We start from the raw sequence: 16,876 nt of genomic DNA on the forward strand, positions 1-16,876 counted from the left end.
TAGCCCCCCCCCCTGCCCAGACAGGCCATCGCCCAGACAGTCCCCCGCCCAGACTAGCCCCCCCCCCCCCCGCCCAGACAGGCCATCTCCCAGATGCGCCCCGAATACAGATCCATGTGTTGATGTGCGCTCGCTCAGTGTCGGTCTCGGGAGGAAGGTGTGAGAGGGATGGATGAAAGAACTATCTGTAGTTTCATGAAGAACGGAGACTCCAATCTGGGGAGTGGTTAGCTGGAGAAAGGTCTGGCTCATTCACAGCTTGATGTCTGACCTCTGATCTCCACAATAAACAGCATTACATCCCAACACTGACCATGCTCAGACTGAGCGGTCCATGCCCCCCCGAGCGGTTCAATGAACTGTCAATGCAACCTGAAGCTTAGTCCAGCAATTCTCCCCATTACCCTCCGTCTCCCTGAACCACATCGTTGCCCGTATCGTTAAATGCCAGAAAGGTACTGAGGGAATGAGCATCAGCCAGTCAATACCACCCAGATTCTATTTGACAGAGTTTTCCTTTCAGACTGACTTTGCTTCAAGAGATGCGTTCCGCTCCGACTGTCCCAATTAAACAAACTGCCACGTTTATATTACCCACTGCCCTCACCTTACAGCATGGAGTGGGGCTTGACCACAATCTTTGCAATCGCTAATGAGTGTACTAACAACTGAACCGAGCTTACAATTAAATCCATTCCACAGTCAGCTGTTACATTTCTCATAAACTGACTGTGCTGAGATCCTGCTCTGCGGTAATTATATCGGATACTAATAATCGTACATCACCGAATCTAAGCCCATCACAAGACCTCCCCTCCTGAAGCAGCATTTCCACCTCTAAGTGGAGGCTGATGCGATAAAATCAAAATGGAAAGTATATTTCATTTCAAGAGATACTCAGCAAATTTCTATGTGAGTGTGTGTGGCTGTTGACCACGACCCCGATATAGACACACAGTGAGTGTGTGTGACACTAGACCATTCCCCGATATAGACCCACAGTGAGTGTGTGTGACACTGGACCATTCCCCGATATAGACCCACAGTGAGTGTGTGTGACACGAGACCATTCCCTGATATAGACCCACAGTGTGTGTGTGTGACACTAGACCATTCCCTGATATAGACCCACAGTGAGTGTGTGTGACACTAGACCATTCCCCGATATAGACCCACAGTGAGTGTGTGTGACACGAGACCATTCCCCGATATAGACCCACAGTGAGTGTGTGTGACACTGGACCATTCCCCGATATAGACCCACAGTGAGTGTGTGTGACACTAGACCATTCCCTGATATAGACCCACAGTGAGTGTGTGTGGCTGTTGACCACGACCCCGATATAGACCCACAGTGAGTGTGTGTGGCTGTTGACCACGACCCCGATATAGACCCACAGTGAGTGTGTGTGACACTAGACCATTCCCCGATATAGACCCAAAGTGAGTGTGTGTAACACTAGACCATTCCCTGATATAGACCCACAGTGAGTGTGTGTAACACTAGACCATTCCCCGATATAGACCCACAGTGAGTGTGTGTGACACTAGAACATTCCCCGATATAGACACACAGTGAGTGTGTGTGACACTAGACCATTCCCTGATATAGACCCACAGTGAGTGTGTGTGACACTGGACCATTCCCCGATATAGACCCACAGTGAGTGTGTGTGACACTAGACCATTCCCCGATATAGACACACAGTGAGTGTGTGTGACACTGGACCATTCCCCGATATAGACCCACAGTGAGTGTGTGTAACACTAGACCATTCCCCGATATAGACACACAGTGAGTGTGTGTGACACTGGACCATTCCCTGATATAGACCCACAGTGAGTGTGTGTGACACTAGACCATTCCCCGATAAAGACCCACAGTGAGTGCGTGTGACACTAGACCATTCCCCGATATAGACCCACAGTGAGTGTGTGTAACACTGGACCATTCCCCGATATAGACACACAGTGAGTGTGTGTAACACTAGACCATTCCCTGATATAGACCCACAGTGAGTGTGTGTAACACTGGACCATTCCCCGATATAGACACACAGTGAGTGTGTGTAACACTAGACCATTCCCCGATATAGACCCACAGTGAGTGTGTGTGACACTAGACCATTCCCCGATATAGACACACAGTGAGTGTGTGTGACAATAGACCATTCCCCGATATAGACCCACAGTGAGTGTGTGTGACACTGGACCATTCCCCGATATAGACACACAGTGAGTGTGTGTGACACTGGACCATTCCCCGATATAGACCCACAGTGAGTGTGTGTAACACTAGACCATTCCCCGATATAGACACACAGTGAGTGTGTGTGACACTGGACCATTCCCCGATATAGACCCACAGTGAGTGTGTGTGACACGAGACCATTCCCCGATATAGACCCACAGTGAGTGTGTGTGACACTAGACCATTCCCTGATATAGACCCACAGTGAGTGTGTGTGACACGAGACCATTCCCCGATATAGACCCACAGTGAGTGTGTGTGACACTAGACCATTCCCCGATATAGACCCACAGTGAGTGTGTGTGACACGAGACCATTCCCCGATATAGACCCACAGTGAGTGTGTGTGACACTAGACCATTCCCCGATATAGACCCACAGTGAGTGTGTGTGACACTAGACCATTCCCCGATATAGACCCACAGTGAGTGTGTGTGACACTAGACCATTCCCTGATATAGACCCACAGTGAGTGTGTGTGACACGAGACCATTCCCCGATATAGACCCACAGTGAGTGTGTGTGACACTAGACCATTCCCCGATATAGACCCACAGTGAGTGTGTGTGACAATAGACCATTCCCCGATATAGACCCACAGTGAGTGTGTGTGACACTAGACCATTCCCCGATATAGACACACAGTGAGTGTGTATGACACTGGACCATTCCCCGATATAGACACACAGTGAGTGTGTGTGACACGAGACCATTCCCTGATATAAACCCACAGTGAGTGTGTGTGACACTAGACCATTCCCTGATATAGACCCACAGTGTGTGTGTGTGACACGAGACCATTCCCCGATATAGACCCAGTGTGTGTGACACTAGACCATTCCCTGAAATAGACCCACAGTGAGTGTGTGTGACACTAGACCATTCCCTGATATAGACCCACAGTGAGTGTGTGTGACACTAGACCATTCCCTGATATAGACCCACAGTGAGTGTGTGTGACACTAGACCATTCCCTGATATAGACCCACAGTGAGTGTGTGTGACACAAGACCATTCCCCGATATAGACCCAGTGTGTGTGACACTAGACCATTCCCCGATATAGACCCACAGTGAGTGTGTGTGATACTCGACCATTCCCTGATATAGACCCACAGTGAGTGTGTGTGACACGAGACCATTCCCCGATATGGACCCACAGTGAGTGTGTGTGACACTAGACCATTCCCCGATATAGACCCAGTGTGTGTGATACTCGACCATTCCCTGATATAGACCCACAGTGAGTGTGTGTGACACGAAACCATTCCCCGATATAGACCCAGTGTGTGTGTGTGACACTGGACCATTCCCCGATATAGACCCACAGTGAGTGTGTGTGACACTAGACCATTCCCTGATATAGACCACAGTGAGTGTGTGTGACACTGGACCATTCCCCGATATAGACCCACAGTGAGTGTGTGTAACACTAGACCATTCCCTGATATAGACCCACAGTGAGTGTGTGTGACACGAGACCATTCCCTGATATAGACCCAGTGTGTGTGATACTCGACCATTCCCTGATATAGACCACAGTGAGTGTGTGTGACACTAGACCATTCCCCGATATAGACACACAGTGAGTGTGTGTGACACTAGACCATTCCCTGATATAGACCCACAGTGAGTGTGTGTGACACGAGACCATTCCCCGATATAGACCCACAGTGAGTGTGTGTGACACTGGACCATTCCCCGATATAGACCCACAGTGAGTGTGTGTGACACGAGACCATTCCCTGATATAGACCCAGTGTGTGTGACACTAGACCATTCCCTGATATAGACACACAGTGAGTGTGTGTGACACTAGACCATTCTCCGATATAGACCCACAGTGAGTGTGTGTGACACTGGACCATTCCCCGATATAGACCCACAGTGAGTGTGTGTGACACTAGACCATTCCCTGATATAGACCCACAGTGAGTGTGTGAAACTAGACCATTCCCCGATATAGACCCACAGTGAGTGTGTGTGACACGAGACCATTTCCTGATATAGACCCACAGTGAGTGTGTGTGACACGAGACCATTCCCCGATATAGACCCACAGTGAGTGTGTGTGACACTGGACCATTCCCTGATATAGACCCACAGTGAGTGTGTGTAACACTAGACCATTCCCCGATATAGACCCACAGTGAGTGTGTGTGACACGAGACCATTCCCCGATATAGACCCACAGTGAGTGTGTGTGACACTAGACCATTCCCCGATATAGACCCACAGTGAGTGTGTGTGACACGAGACCATTCCCTGATATAGACCCACAGTGAGTGTGTGTGACACTGGACCATTCCCTGATATAGACCCACAGTGAGTGTGTGTGACACTAGACCATTCCCCGATATAGACCCACAGTGAGTGTGTGTGAGACTGGACCATTCCCCGATATAGACCCACAGTGAGTGTGTGTAACACTAGACCATTCCCTGATATAGACCCACAGTGAGTGTGTGTGACACTAGACCATTCCCCGATATAGACCCACAGTGAGTGTGTGTGACACGAGACCATTCCCTGATATAGACCCACAGTGTGTGTGACACTAGACCATTCCCTGATATAGACCCACAGTGAGTGTGTGTGGCTGTTGACCACGACCCCGATATAGACCCACAGTGAGTGTGTGTGGCTGTTGACCACGACCCCGATATAGACCCACAGTGAGTGTGTGTGACACTAGACCATTCCCCGATATAGACCCACAGTGAGTGTGTGTGACACTAGACCATTCCCTGATATAGACCCACAGTGAGTGTGTGTGACACTAGACCATTCCCTGATATAGACCCACAGTGAGTGTGTGTGACACTGGACCATTCCCCGATATAGACACACAGTGAGTGTGTGTGACACTAGACCATTCCCCGATATAGACACACAGTGAGTGTGTGTGACACTAGACCATTCCCCGATATAGACCCACAGTGAGTGTGTGTGACACTGGACCATTCCCTGATATAGACCCACAGTGAGTGTGTGTGACACTAGACCATTCCCCGATATAGACCCACAGTGAGTGTGTGTGACACTAGACCATTCCCCGATATAGACCCACAGTGAGTGTGTGTGACACTAGACCATTCCCCGATATAGACCCACAGTGTGTGTGTGTGACACTAGACCATTCCCCGATATAGACCCACAGTGAGTGTGTGTAACACTAGACCATTCCCCGATATAGACACACAGTGAGTGTGTGTGACACTGGACCATTCCCCGATATAGACACACAGTGAGTGTGTGTGACACTGGACCATTCCCCGATATAGACCTACAGTGAGTGTGTGTGACACTAGACCATTTCCCGATATAGACCCACAGTGAGTGTGTGTGACACTAGACCATTCCCCGATATAGACCCACAGTGAGTGTGTGTGACACTAGACCATTCCCTGATATAGACCCACAGTGAGTGTGTGTGACACGAGACCATTCCCCGATATAGACCCAGTGTGTGTGACACTAGACCATTCCCTGATATAGACCCACAGTGAGTGTGTGTGACACTAGACCATTCCCTGATATAGACCCACAGTGAGTGTGTGTGACACGAGACCATTCCCCGATATAGACCCAGTGTGTGTGACACTAGACCATTCCCCGATATAGACCCACAGTGAGTGTGTGTGATACTCGACCATTCCCTGATATAGACCCACAGTGAGTGTGTGTGACACGAGACCATTCCCCGATATCGACCCACAGTGAGTGTGTGTGACACTCGACCATTCCCCGATATAGACCCAGTGTGTGTGATACTCGACCATTCCCTGATATAGACCCACAGTGAGTGTGTGTGACACGAGACCATTCCCCGATATAGACCCACAGTGAGTGTGTGTGACACTAGACCATTCCCCGATATAGACCCACAGTGAGTGTGTGACACTAGACCATTCCCTGATATAGACCCACAGTGAGTGTGTGTGACACGAGACCATTCCCCGATATAGACCCACAGTGAGTGTGTGTGACACGAGACCATTCCCTGATATAGACCCACAGTGAGTGTGTGTGACACTAGACTATTCCCCGATATAGACTCACAGTGAGTGTGTGTGACACTAGACCATTCCCTGATATCGACCCACAGTGAGTGTGTGTGACACTAGACCATTCCCCGATATAGACCCAGTGTGTGTGATACTCGACCATTCCCTGATATAGACCCACAGTGAGTGTGTGTGACACGAGACCATTCCCCGATATAGACCCAGTGTGTGTGTGTGTGACACTGGACCATTCCCTGATATAGACCCACAGTGAGTGTGTGTGACACGAGACCATTCCCCGATATAGACCCACAGTGTGTGTGTGTGACACTGGACCATTCCCCGATATAGACCCACAGTGAGTGTGTGTAACACTAGACCATTCCCCGATATAGACACACAGTGTGTGTGTGTGACACTGGACCATTCCCCGATATAGACCCACAGTGAGTGTGTGTAACACGAGATCATTCCCTGATATAGACCCACAGTGAGTGTGTGTGACACGAGACCATTCCCCGATATAGACCCACAGTGTGTGTGTGTAACACTAGACCATTCCCTGATATAGATCACAGTGAGTGTGTGTGACACTGGACCATTCCCCGATATAGACCCACAGTGAGTGTGTGTAACACTAGACCATTCCCTGATATAGACCCACAGTGAGTGTGTGTGACACGAGACCATTCCCTGATATAGACCCAGTGTGTGTGATACTCGACCATTCCCTGATATAGACCACAGTGAGTGTGTGTGACACTAGACCATTCCCCGATATAGACCCACAGTGAGTGTGTGTGACACGAGACCATTCCCTGATATAGACCCACAGTGAGTGTGTGACACTAGACCATTCCCCGATATAGACCCACAGTGAGTGTGTGTGACACGAGACCATTTCCTGATATAGACCCACAGTGAGTGTGTGTGACACGAGACCATTCCCCGATATAGACCCACAGTGAGTGTGTGTGACACTAGACCATTCCCCGATATAGACCCACAGTGAGTGTGTGACACTAGACCATTCCCTGATATAGACCCACAGTGAGTGTGTGTGACACGAGACCATTCCCCGATATAGACCCACAGTGAGTGTGTGTGACACGAGACCATTCCCTGATATAGACCCACAGTGAGTGTGTGTGACACTAGACTATTCCCCGATATAGACTCACAGTGAGTGTGTGTGACACTAGACCATTCCCTGATATCGACCCACAGTGAGTGTGTGTGACACTAGACCATTCCCCGATATAGACCCAGTGTGTGTGATACTCGACCATTCCCTGATATAGACCCACAGTGAGTGTGTGTGACACGAGACCATTCCCCGATATAGACCCAGTGTGTGTGTGTGTGACACTGGACCATTCCCTGATATAGACCCACAGTGAGTGTGTGTGACACGAGACCATTCCCCGATATAGACCCACAGTGTGTGTGTGTGACACTGGACCATTCCCCGATATAGACCCACAGTGAGTGTGTGTAACACTAGACCATTCCCTGATATAGACCCACAGTGAGTGTGTGCGACACGAGACCATTCCCCGATATAGACCCAGTGTGTGTGATACTCGACCATTCCCTGATATAGACCACAGTGAGTGTGTGTGACACTGGACCATTCCCCGATATAGACCCACAGTGAGTGTGTGACACCAGACCATTCCCTGATATAGACCCACAGTGAGTGTGTGTGACACTAGACCATTCCCCGATATAGACCCACAGTGAGTGTGTGTGACACTAGACCATTCCCCGATATAGACCCACAGTGAGTGTGTGTGACACTAGACCATTCCCCGATATAGACCCACAGTGAGTGTGTGTGACACTAGACCATTCCCTGATATAGACCCACAGTGAGTGTGTGTGACACGAGACCATTCCCCGATATAGACCAACAGTGAGTGTGTGTGACACTAGACCATTCCCCGATATAGACCCACAGTGAGTGTGTGTGACACTAGACCATTCCCCGATATAGACCCACAGTGAGTGTGTGTGACACTAGACCATTCCCCGATATAGACACACAGTGAGTGTGTGTGACACTGGACCATTCCCCGATATAGACACACAGTGAGTGTGTGTGACACGAGACCATTCCCTGATATAGACCCACAGTGAGTGTGTGTGACACTAGACCATTCCCTGATATAGACCCACAGTGAGTGTGTGTGACACTAGACCATTCCCTGATATAGACCCACAGTGAGTGTGTGTGACACGAGACCATTCCCCGATATAGACCCAGTGTGTGTGACACTAGACCATTCCCTGATATAGACCCACAGTGAGTGTGTGTGACACTAGACCATTCCCTGATATAGACCCACAGTGAGTGTGTGTGACACGAGACCATTCCCTGATATAGACCCACAGTGAGTGTGTGTGACACTAGACCATTCCCTGATATAGACCCACAGTGAGTGTGTGTGACACGAGACCATTCCCCGATATAGACCCAGTGTGTGTGACACTAGACCATTCCCTGATATAGACCCACAGTCAGTGTGTGTGACACTAGACCATTCCCTGATATAGACCCACAGTGAGTGTGTGTGACACGAGACCATTCCCCGATATAGACCCAGTGTGTGTGACACTAGACCATTCCCCGATATAGACCCACAGTGAGTGTGTGTGATACTCGACCATTCCCTGATATAGACCCACAGTGAGTGTGTGTGACACGAGACCATTCCCCGATATAGACCCAGTGTGTGTGACACTCGACCATTCCCCGATATAGACCCAGTGTGTGTGATACTCGACCATTCCCTGATATAGACCCACAGTGAGTGTGTGTGACACTAGACCATTCCCTGATATAGACCCACAGTGAGTGTGTGTGACACGAAACCATTCCCCGATATAGACCCAGTGTGTGTGTGTGACACTGGACCATTCCCCGATATAGACCCACAGTGAGTGTGTGTGACACGAGAACATTCCCCGATATAGACCCAGTGTGTGTGTGTGATACTCGACCATTCCCTGATATAGACCCACAGTGAGTGTGTGTGACACGAGACCATTCCCCGATATAGACCCACAGTGTGTGTGTGTGACACTGGACCATTCCCCGATATAGACCCACAGTGAGTGTGTGTAACACGAGATCATTCCCTGATATAGACCCACAGTGAGTGTGTGTGACACGAGACCATTCCCCGATATAGACCCACAGTGTGTGTGTGTAACACTAGACCATTCCCTGATATAGACCACAGTGAGTGTGTGTGACACTGGACCATTCCCCGATATAGACCCACAGTGAGTGTGTGTAACACTAGACCATTCCCTGATATAGACCCACAGTGAGTGTGTGTGACACGAGACCATTCCCTGATATAGACCCAGTGTGTGTGATACTCGACCATTCCCTGATATAGACCACAGTGAGTGTGTGTGACACTAGACCATTCCCCGATATAGACCCACAGTGAGTGTGTGTGACACGAGACCATTCCCTGATATAGACCCACAGTGAGTGTGTGACACTAGACCATTCCCCGATATAGACCCACAGTGAGTGTGTGTGACACGAGACCATTTCCTGATATAGACCCACAGTGAGTGTGTGTGACACTAGACCATTCCCCGATATAGACCCACAGTGAGTGTGTGTGACACTAGACCATTCCCTGATATAGACCCAGTGAGTGTGTGTGACACGAGACCATTCCCCGATATAGACCCACAGTGAGTGTGTGTGACACTAGACCATTCCCCGATATAGACCCACAGTGAGTGTGTGTGACACTAGACCATTCCCCGATATAGACTCACAGTGAGTGTGTGTGACACTAGACCATTCCCTGATATCGACCCACAGTGAGTGTGTGTGACACTAGACCATTCCCCGATATAGACCCAGTGTGTGTGATACTCGACCATTCCCTGATATAGACCCACAGTGAGTGTGTGTGACACGAGACCATTCCCCGATATAGACCCAGTGTGTGTGTGTGTGACACTGGACCATTCCCTGATATAGACCCACAGTGAGTGTGTGTGACACGAGACCATTCCCTGATATAGACCCACAGTGAGTGTGTGTGACACGAGACCATTCCCCGATATCGACCCACAGTGTGTGTGTGTGACACTGGACCATTCCCCGATATAGACCCACAGTGAGTGTGTGTAACACTAGACCATTCCCTGATATAGACCCACAGTGAGTGTGTGCGACACGAGACCATTCCCCGATATAGACCCAGTGTGTGTGATACTCGACCATTCCCTGATATAGACCACAGTGAGTGTGTGTGACACTGGACCATTCCCCGATATAGACCCACAGTGAGTGTGTGACACCAGACCATTCCCTGATATAGACCCACAGTGAGTGTGTGTGACACGAGACCATTCCCCGATATAGACCCACAGTGAGTGTGTGTGACAATGGACCATTCCCTGATATAGACCCTGGGTGAGTGTGTGTGACACTAGACCATTCCCTGATATAGATCCACAGTGAGTGTGTGTGACACGAGACCATTCCCTGATATGGACCCAGTGTGTGTGACACTAGACCATTCCCTGATATCGACCCACAGTGAGTGTGTGTGACACTAGACCATTCCCCGATATAGACCCACAGTGAGTGTGTGTGACACTGGACCATTCCCCGATATAGACCCACAGTGAGTGTGTGTGACACGAGACCATTCCCCGATATAGACCCACAGTGAGTGTGTGTGACACGAGACCATTCCCCGATATAGACCCACAGTGAGTGTGTGTGACACTAGACCATTCCCTGATATAGACCCACAGTGAGTGTGTGTGATACTAGACCATTCCCTGATATAGACCCACAGTGAGTGTGTGTGACACTAGACCATTCCCTGATATAGACCCACAGTGAGTGTGTGTGACACGAGACCATTCCCCGATATAGACCCACAGTGAGTGTGTGTGACACGAGACCATTCCCCGATATAGACCCACAGTGAGTGTGTGTGACACTGGACCATTCCCTGATATAGACCCACAGTGTGTGTGACACTAGACCATTACCTGATATAGACCCACAGTGAGTGTGTGTGACACGAGACCATTCCCTGATATAGACCCACAGTGAGTGTGTGTGACACTAGACCATTCCCCGATATAGACCCAAAGTGAGTGTGTGTGACACTAGACTATTCCCCGATATAGACCCACAGTGTGTGTGATACTAGACCATTCCCTGATATAGACCCACAGTGAGTGTGTGTGACACTAGACCATTCCCTGATATAGACCCACAGTGAGTGTGTGTGACACTAGACCATTCCCTGATATAGACCCACAGTGAGTGTGTGACACTAGACCATTCCCCGATATAGACCCACAGTGAGTGTGTGTGACACGAGACCATTCCCTGATATAGACCCACAGTGAGTGTGTGTGACACGAGACCATTCCCCGATATAGACCCACAGTGAGTGTGTGTGACACGAGACCATTCCCCGATATAGACCCACAGTGAGTGTGTGACACTAGACCATTCCCTGATATAGACCCACAGTGAGTGTGTGTGACACGAGACCATTCCCCGATATAGACCCACAGTGAGTGTGTCTGACACGAGACCATTCCCTGATATAGACCCACAGTGAGTGTGTGTGACACTAGACTATTCCCCGATATAGACCCACAGTGAGTGTGTGTGACACTAGACCATTCCCTGATATAGACCCACAGTGAGTGTGTGTGACACTAGACCATTCCCTAATATAGACCCACAGTGAGTGTGTGTGACACGAGACCATTCCCCGATATAGACCCAGTGTGTGTGATACTCGACCATTCCCTGATATAGACCCACAGTGAGTGTGTGTGACACTAGACCATTCCCTGATATAGACCCACAGTGAGTGTGTGTGACACGAGACCATTCCCCGATATAGACCCAGTGTGTGTGACACTAGACCATTACCTGATATAGACCCACAGTGAGTGTGTGTGACACGAGACCATTCTCCGATATAGACCCACAGTGAGTGTGTGTGACACGAGACCATTCCCCGATATAGACCCACAGTGTGTGTGACACTAGACCATTACCTGATATAGACCCACAGTGAGTGTGTGTGACACGAGACCATTCCCTAATATAGACCCACAGTGAGTGTGTGTGACACTAGACCATTCCCCGATATAGACCCACAGTGAGTGTGTGACACGAGACCATTCCCTGATATAGACCCACAGTGAGTGTGTGTGACACTAGACCATTCCCTGATATAGACCCACAGTGAGTGTGTGTGACACTAGACCATTCCCTGATATAGACCCACAGTGAGTGTGTGTGATACTAGACCATTCCCTGATATAGACCCACAGTGAGTGTGTGTGATACTAGACCATTCCCTGATATAGACCCAGTGAGTGTGTGTGACACAAGACCATTCCCTGATATAGACCCACAGTGAGTGTGTGTGACACGAGACCATTCCCTGATATAGACCCACAGTGAGTGTGTGTGACACGAGACCATTCCCTGATATAGACCCACAGTGAGTGTGTGTGACACTAGACCATTCCCTGATATAGACCCACAGTGTGTGTGTGTGACACTAGACCATTCCCTGATATAGACCCACAGTGAGTGTGTGTGACACTAGACCATTCCCCGATATCGACCTACAGTGAGTGTGTGTGACACTAGACCAGTCCCCGATATAGACCCACAGTGAGTGTGTGTAACACTAGACCATTCCCCGATATAGACCCACAGTGAGTGTGTGTGACACGAGACCATTCCCTGATATAGACCCACAGTGTGTGTGTGTGACACGAGACCATTCCCCGATATAGACCCACAGTGAGTGTGTGTAACACTAGACCATTCCCTGATATAGACCCACAGTGAGTGTGTGTGACACTAGACCATTCCCTGATATAGACCCACAATGAGTGTGTGTGACACTAGACCATTCCCTGATATAGACCCACAGTGAGTGTGTGTGACACGAGACCATTCCCTGATATAGACCCACAGTGAGTGTGTGTCACACGAGACCATTCCCCGATATAGACCCACAGTGAGTGTGTGTGACACGAGACCATTCCCCGATATAGACCCACAGTGAGTGTGTGTGACACTAGACCATTCCCTGATATAGACACACAGTGTGTGTGTGTGACACTGGACCATTCCCCGATATAGACCCACAGTGAGTGTGTGTGACACTAGACCATTCCCCGATATAGACCCACAGTGTGTGTGTGTGACACTGGACCATTCCCTGATATAGACCCACAGTGAGTGTGTGTCACACGAGACCATTCCCCGATATAGACCCACAGTGAGTGTGTGTGACACGAGACCATTCCCCGATATAGACCCACAGTGAGTGTGTGTGACACTAGACCATTCCCTGATATAGACACACAGTGTGTGTGTGTGACACTGGACCATTCCCCGATATAGACCCACAGTGAGTGTGTGTGACACTAGACCATTCCCCGATATAGACCCACAGTGTGTGTGTGTGACACTGGACCATTCCCTGATATAGACCCACAGTGAGTGTGTGTAACACTAGACCATTCCCTGATATAGACCCACAGTGAGTGTGTGTGACACTAGACCATTCCCTGATATGGACCCACAGTGAGTGTGTGTGACACTAGACCATTCCCCGATATAGACCCACAGTGAGTGTGTGTGACACTAGACCATTCCCCGATATAGACCCACAGTGAGTGTGTGTGACACTAGACCATTCCCCGATATAGACCCACAGTGAGTGTGTGTGAGACACTAGACTATTCCCCGATATAGACCCACAGTGAGTGTGTGTGACACGAGACCATTCCCTGATATAGACCCACAGTGAGTGTGTGTGACACTAGACCATTCCCTGATATGGACCCACAGTGAGTGTGTGTGACACGAGACCATTCCCTGATATGGACCCACAGTGAGTGTGTGTGACACTAGACCATTCCCTGATATGGACCCACAGTGAGTGTGTGTGACACGAGACCATTCCCTGATATGGACCCACAGTGAGTGTGTGTGACACTAGACCATTCCCTGATATGGACCCACAGTGAGTGTGTGTGACACTAGACCATTCCCCGATATAGACCCACAGTGAGTGTGTGTGACACGAGACCATTCCCCGATATAGACCCAGTGTGTGTGTGTGTGTGACACTGGACCATTCCCTGATATAGACCCACAGTGAGTGTGTGTGACACGAGACCATTCCCTGATATAGACCCACAGTGAGTGTGTGTGACACGAGACCATTCCCCGATATCGACCCACAGTGTGTGTGTGTGACACTGGACCATTCCCCGATATAGATCCACAGTGAGTGTGTGTAACACTAGACCATTCCCTGATATAGACCCACAGTGAGTGTGTGCGACACGAGACCATTCCCCGATAAAGACCCAGTGTGTGTGATACTCGACCATTCCCTGATATAGACCACAGTGAGTGTGTGTGACACTGGACCATTCCCCGATATAGACCCACAGTGAGTGTGTGACACCAGACCATTCCCTGATATAGACCCACAGTGAGTGTGTGTGACACGAGACCATTCCCCGATATAGACCCACAGTGAGTGTGTGTGACAATGGACCATTCCCTGATATAGACCCTGGGTGAGTGTGTGTGACACTAGACCATTCCCTGATATAGACCCACAGTGAGTGTGTGTGACACGAGACCATTCCCTGATATGGACCCAGTGTGTGTGACACTAGACCATTCCCTGATATCGACCCACAGTGAGTGTGTGTGACACTAGACCATTCCCCGATATAGACCCACAGTGAGTGTGTGTGACACTGGACCATTCCCCGATATAGACCCACAGTGAGTGTGTGTGACACGAGACCATTCCCCGATATAGACCCACAGTGAGTGTGTGTGACACGAGACCATTCCCCGATATAGACCCACAGTGAGTGTGTGTGACACTAGACCATTCCCTGATATAGACCCACAGTGAGTGTGTGTGATACTAGACCATTCCCTGATATAGACCCACAGTGAGTGTGTGTGACACTGGACCATTCCCTGATATAGACCCACAGTGAGTGTGTGTGACACGAGACCATTCACCGATATAGACCCACAGTGAGTGTGTGTGACACGAGACCATTCCCCGATATAGACCCACAGTGAGTGTGTGTGACACTGGACCATTCCCTGATATAGACCCACAGTGTGTGTGACACTAGACCATTACCTGATATAGACCCACAGTGAGTGTGTGTGACACGAGACCATTCCCTGATATAGACCCACAGTGAGTGTGTGTGACACTAGACCATTCCCCGATATAGACCCAAAGTGAGTGTGTGTGACACTAGACTATTCCCCGATATAGACCCACAGTGTGTGTGATACTAGACCATTCCCTGATATAGACCCACAGTGAGTGTGTGTGACACTAGACCATTCCCTGATATAGACCCACAGTGAGTGTGTGTGACACTAGACCATTCCCTGATATAGACCCACAGTGAGTGTGTGACACTAGACCATTCCCCGATATAGACCCACAGTGAGTGTGTGTGACACGAGACCATTCCCTGATATAGACCCACAGTGAGTGTGTGTGACACGAGACCATTCCCCGATATAGACCCACAGTGAGTGTGTGTGACACGAGACCATTCCCCGATATAGACCCACAGTGAGTGTGTGACACTAGACCATTCCCTGATATAGACCCACAGTGAGTGTGTGTGACACGAGACCATTCCCCGATATAGACCCACAGTGAGTGTGTCTGACACGAGACCATTCCCTGATATAGACCCACAGTGAGTGTGTGTGACACTAGACTATTCCCCGATATAGACCCACAGTGAGTGTGTGTGACACTAGACCATTCCCTGATATAGACCCACAGTGAGTGTGTGTGACACTAGACCATTCCCTAATATAGACCCACAGTGAGTGTGTGTGACACGAGACCATTCCCCGATATAGACCCAGTGTGTGTGATACTCGACCATTCCCTGATATAGACCCACAGTGAGTGTGTGTGACACTAGACCATTCCCTGATATAGACCCACAGTGAGTGTGTGTGACACTAGACCATTCCCTGATATAGACCCACAGTGAGTGTGTGTGACACGAGACCATTCCCCGATATAGACCCACAGTGAGTGTGTGTAACACTAGATCATTCCCTGATATAGACCCACAGTGAGTGTGTGTGACACTAGACCATTCCCTGATATAGACCCACAGTGAGTGTGTGTGACACTAGACCATTCCCCGATATAGACCTACAGTGAGTGTGTGTGACACTAGACCATTCCCTGATATAGACCCACAGTGAGTGTGTGTGACACGAGACCATTCCCTGATATAGACCCACAGTGAGTGTGTGTGACACGAGACCATTCCCCGATATAGACCCACAGTGAGTGTGTGTGACACTAGACCATTCCCCGATATAGACCCACAGTGAGTGTGTGTGACACTAGACCATTCCCTGATATAGACCCACAGTGAGTGTGTGTGACACTAGACCATTCCCCGATATAGACCCACAGTGTGTGTGACACTAGACCATTTCCTGATATAGACCCACAGTGAGTGTGTGTGACACGAGACCATTCCCTGATATA

At 49.5% G+C, this 16,876-nt stretch overlaps 1 protein-coding gene across 1 annotated transcript in view; it reads right to left on the reverse strand.

The window, feature by feature from the left end:
* Positions 1-608: 608 nt before the first annotated feature.
* LOC139242378 (BTB/POZ domain-containing protein 9-like) overlaps positions 609-16,876 on the reverse strand; it is a gene marked incomplete at its 5' end in the record, with an annotated part of 66,202 nt that continues 49,934 nt past the window's right edge. The window contains one exon of the mRNA XM_070870322.1: positions 609-747. Coding sequence (XP_070726423.1) covers positions 609-747 — 139 coding nt within the window. The remainder of the gene's footprint in view (positions 748-16,876) is intronic.

The sequence above is a fragment of the Pristiophorus japonicus genome, unplaced genomic scaffold, assembly GCF_044704955.1.
Source record: "Pristiophorus japonicus isolate sPriJap1 unplaced genomic scaffold, sPriJap1.hap1 HAP1_SCAFFOLD_1301, whole genome shotgun sequence".
NCBI lineage: Eukaryota > Metazoa > Chordata > Chondrichthyes > Pristiophoridae > Pristiophorus > Pristiophorus japonicus.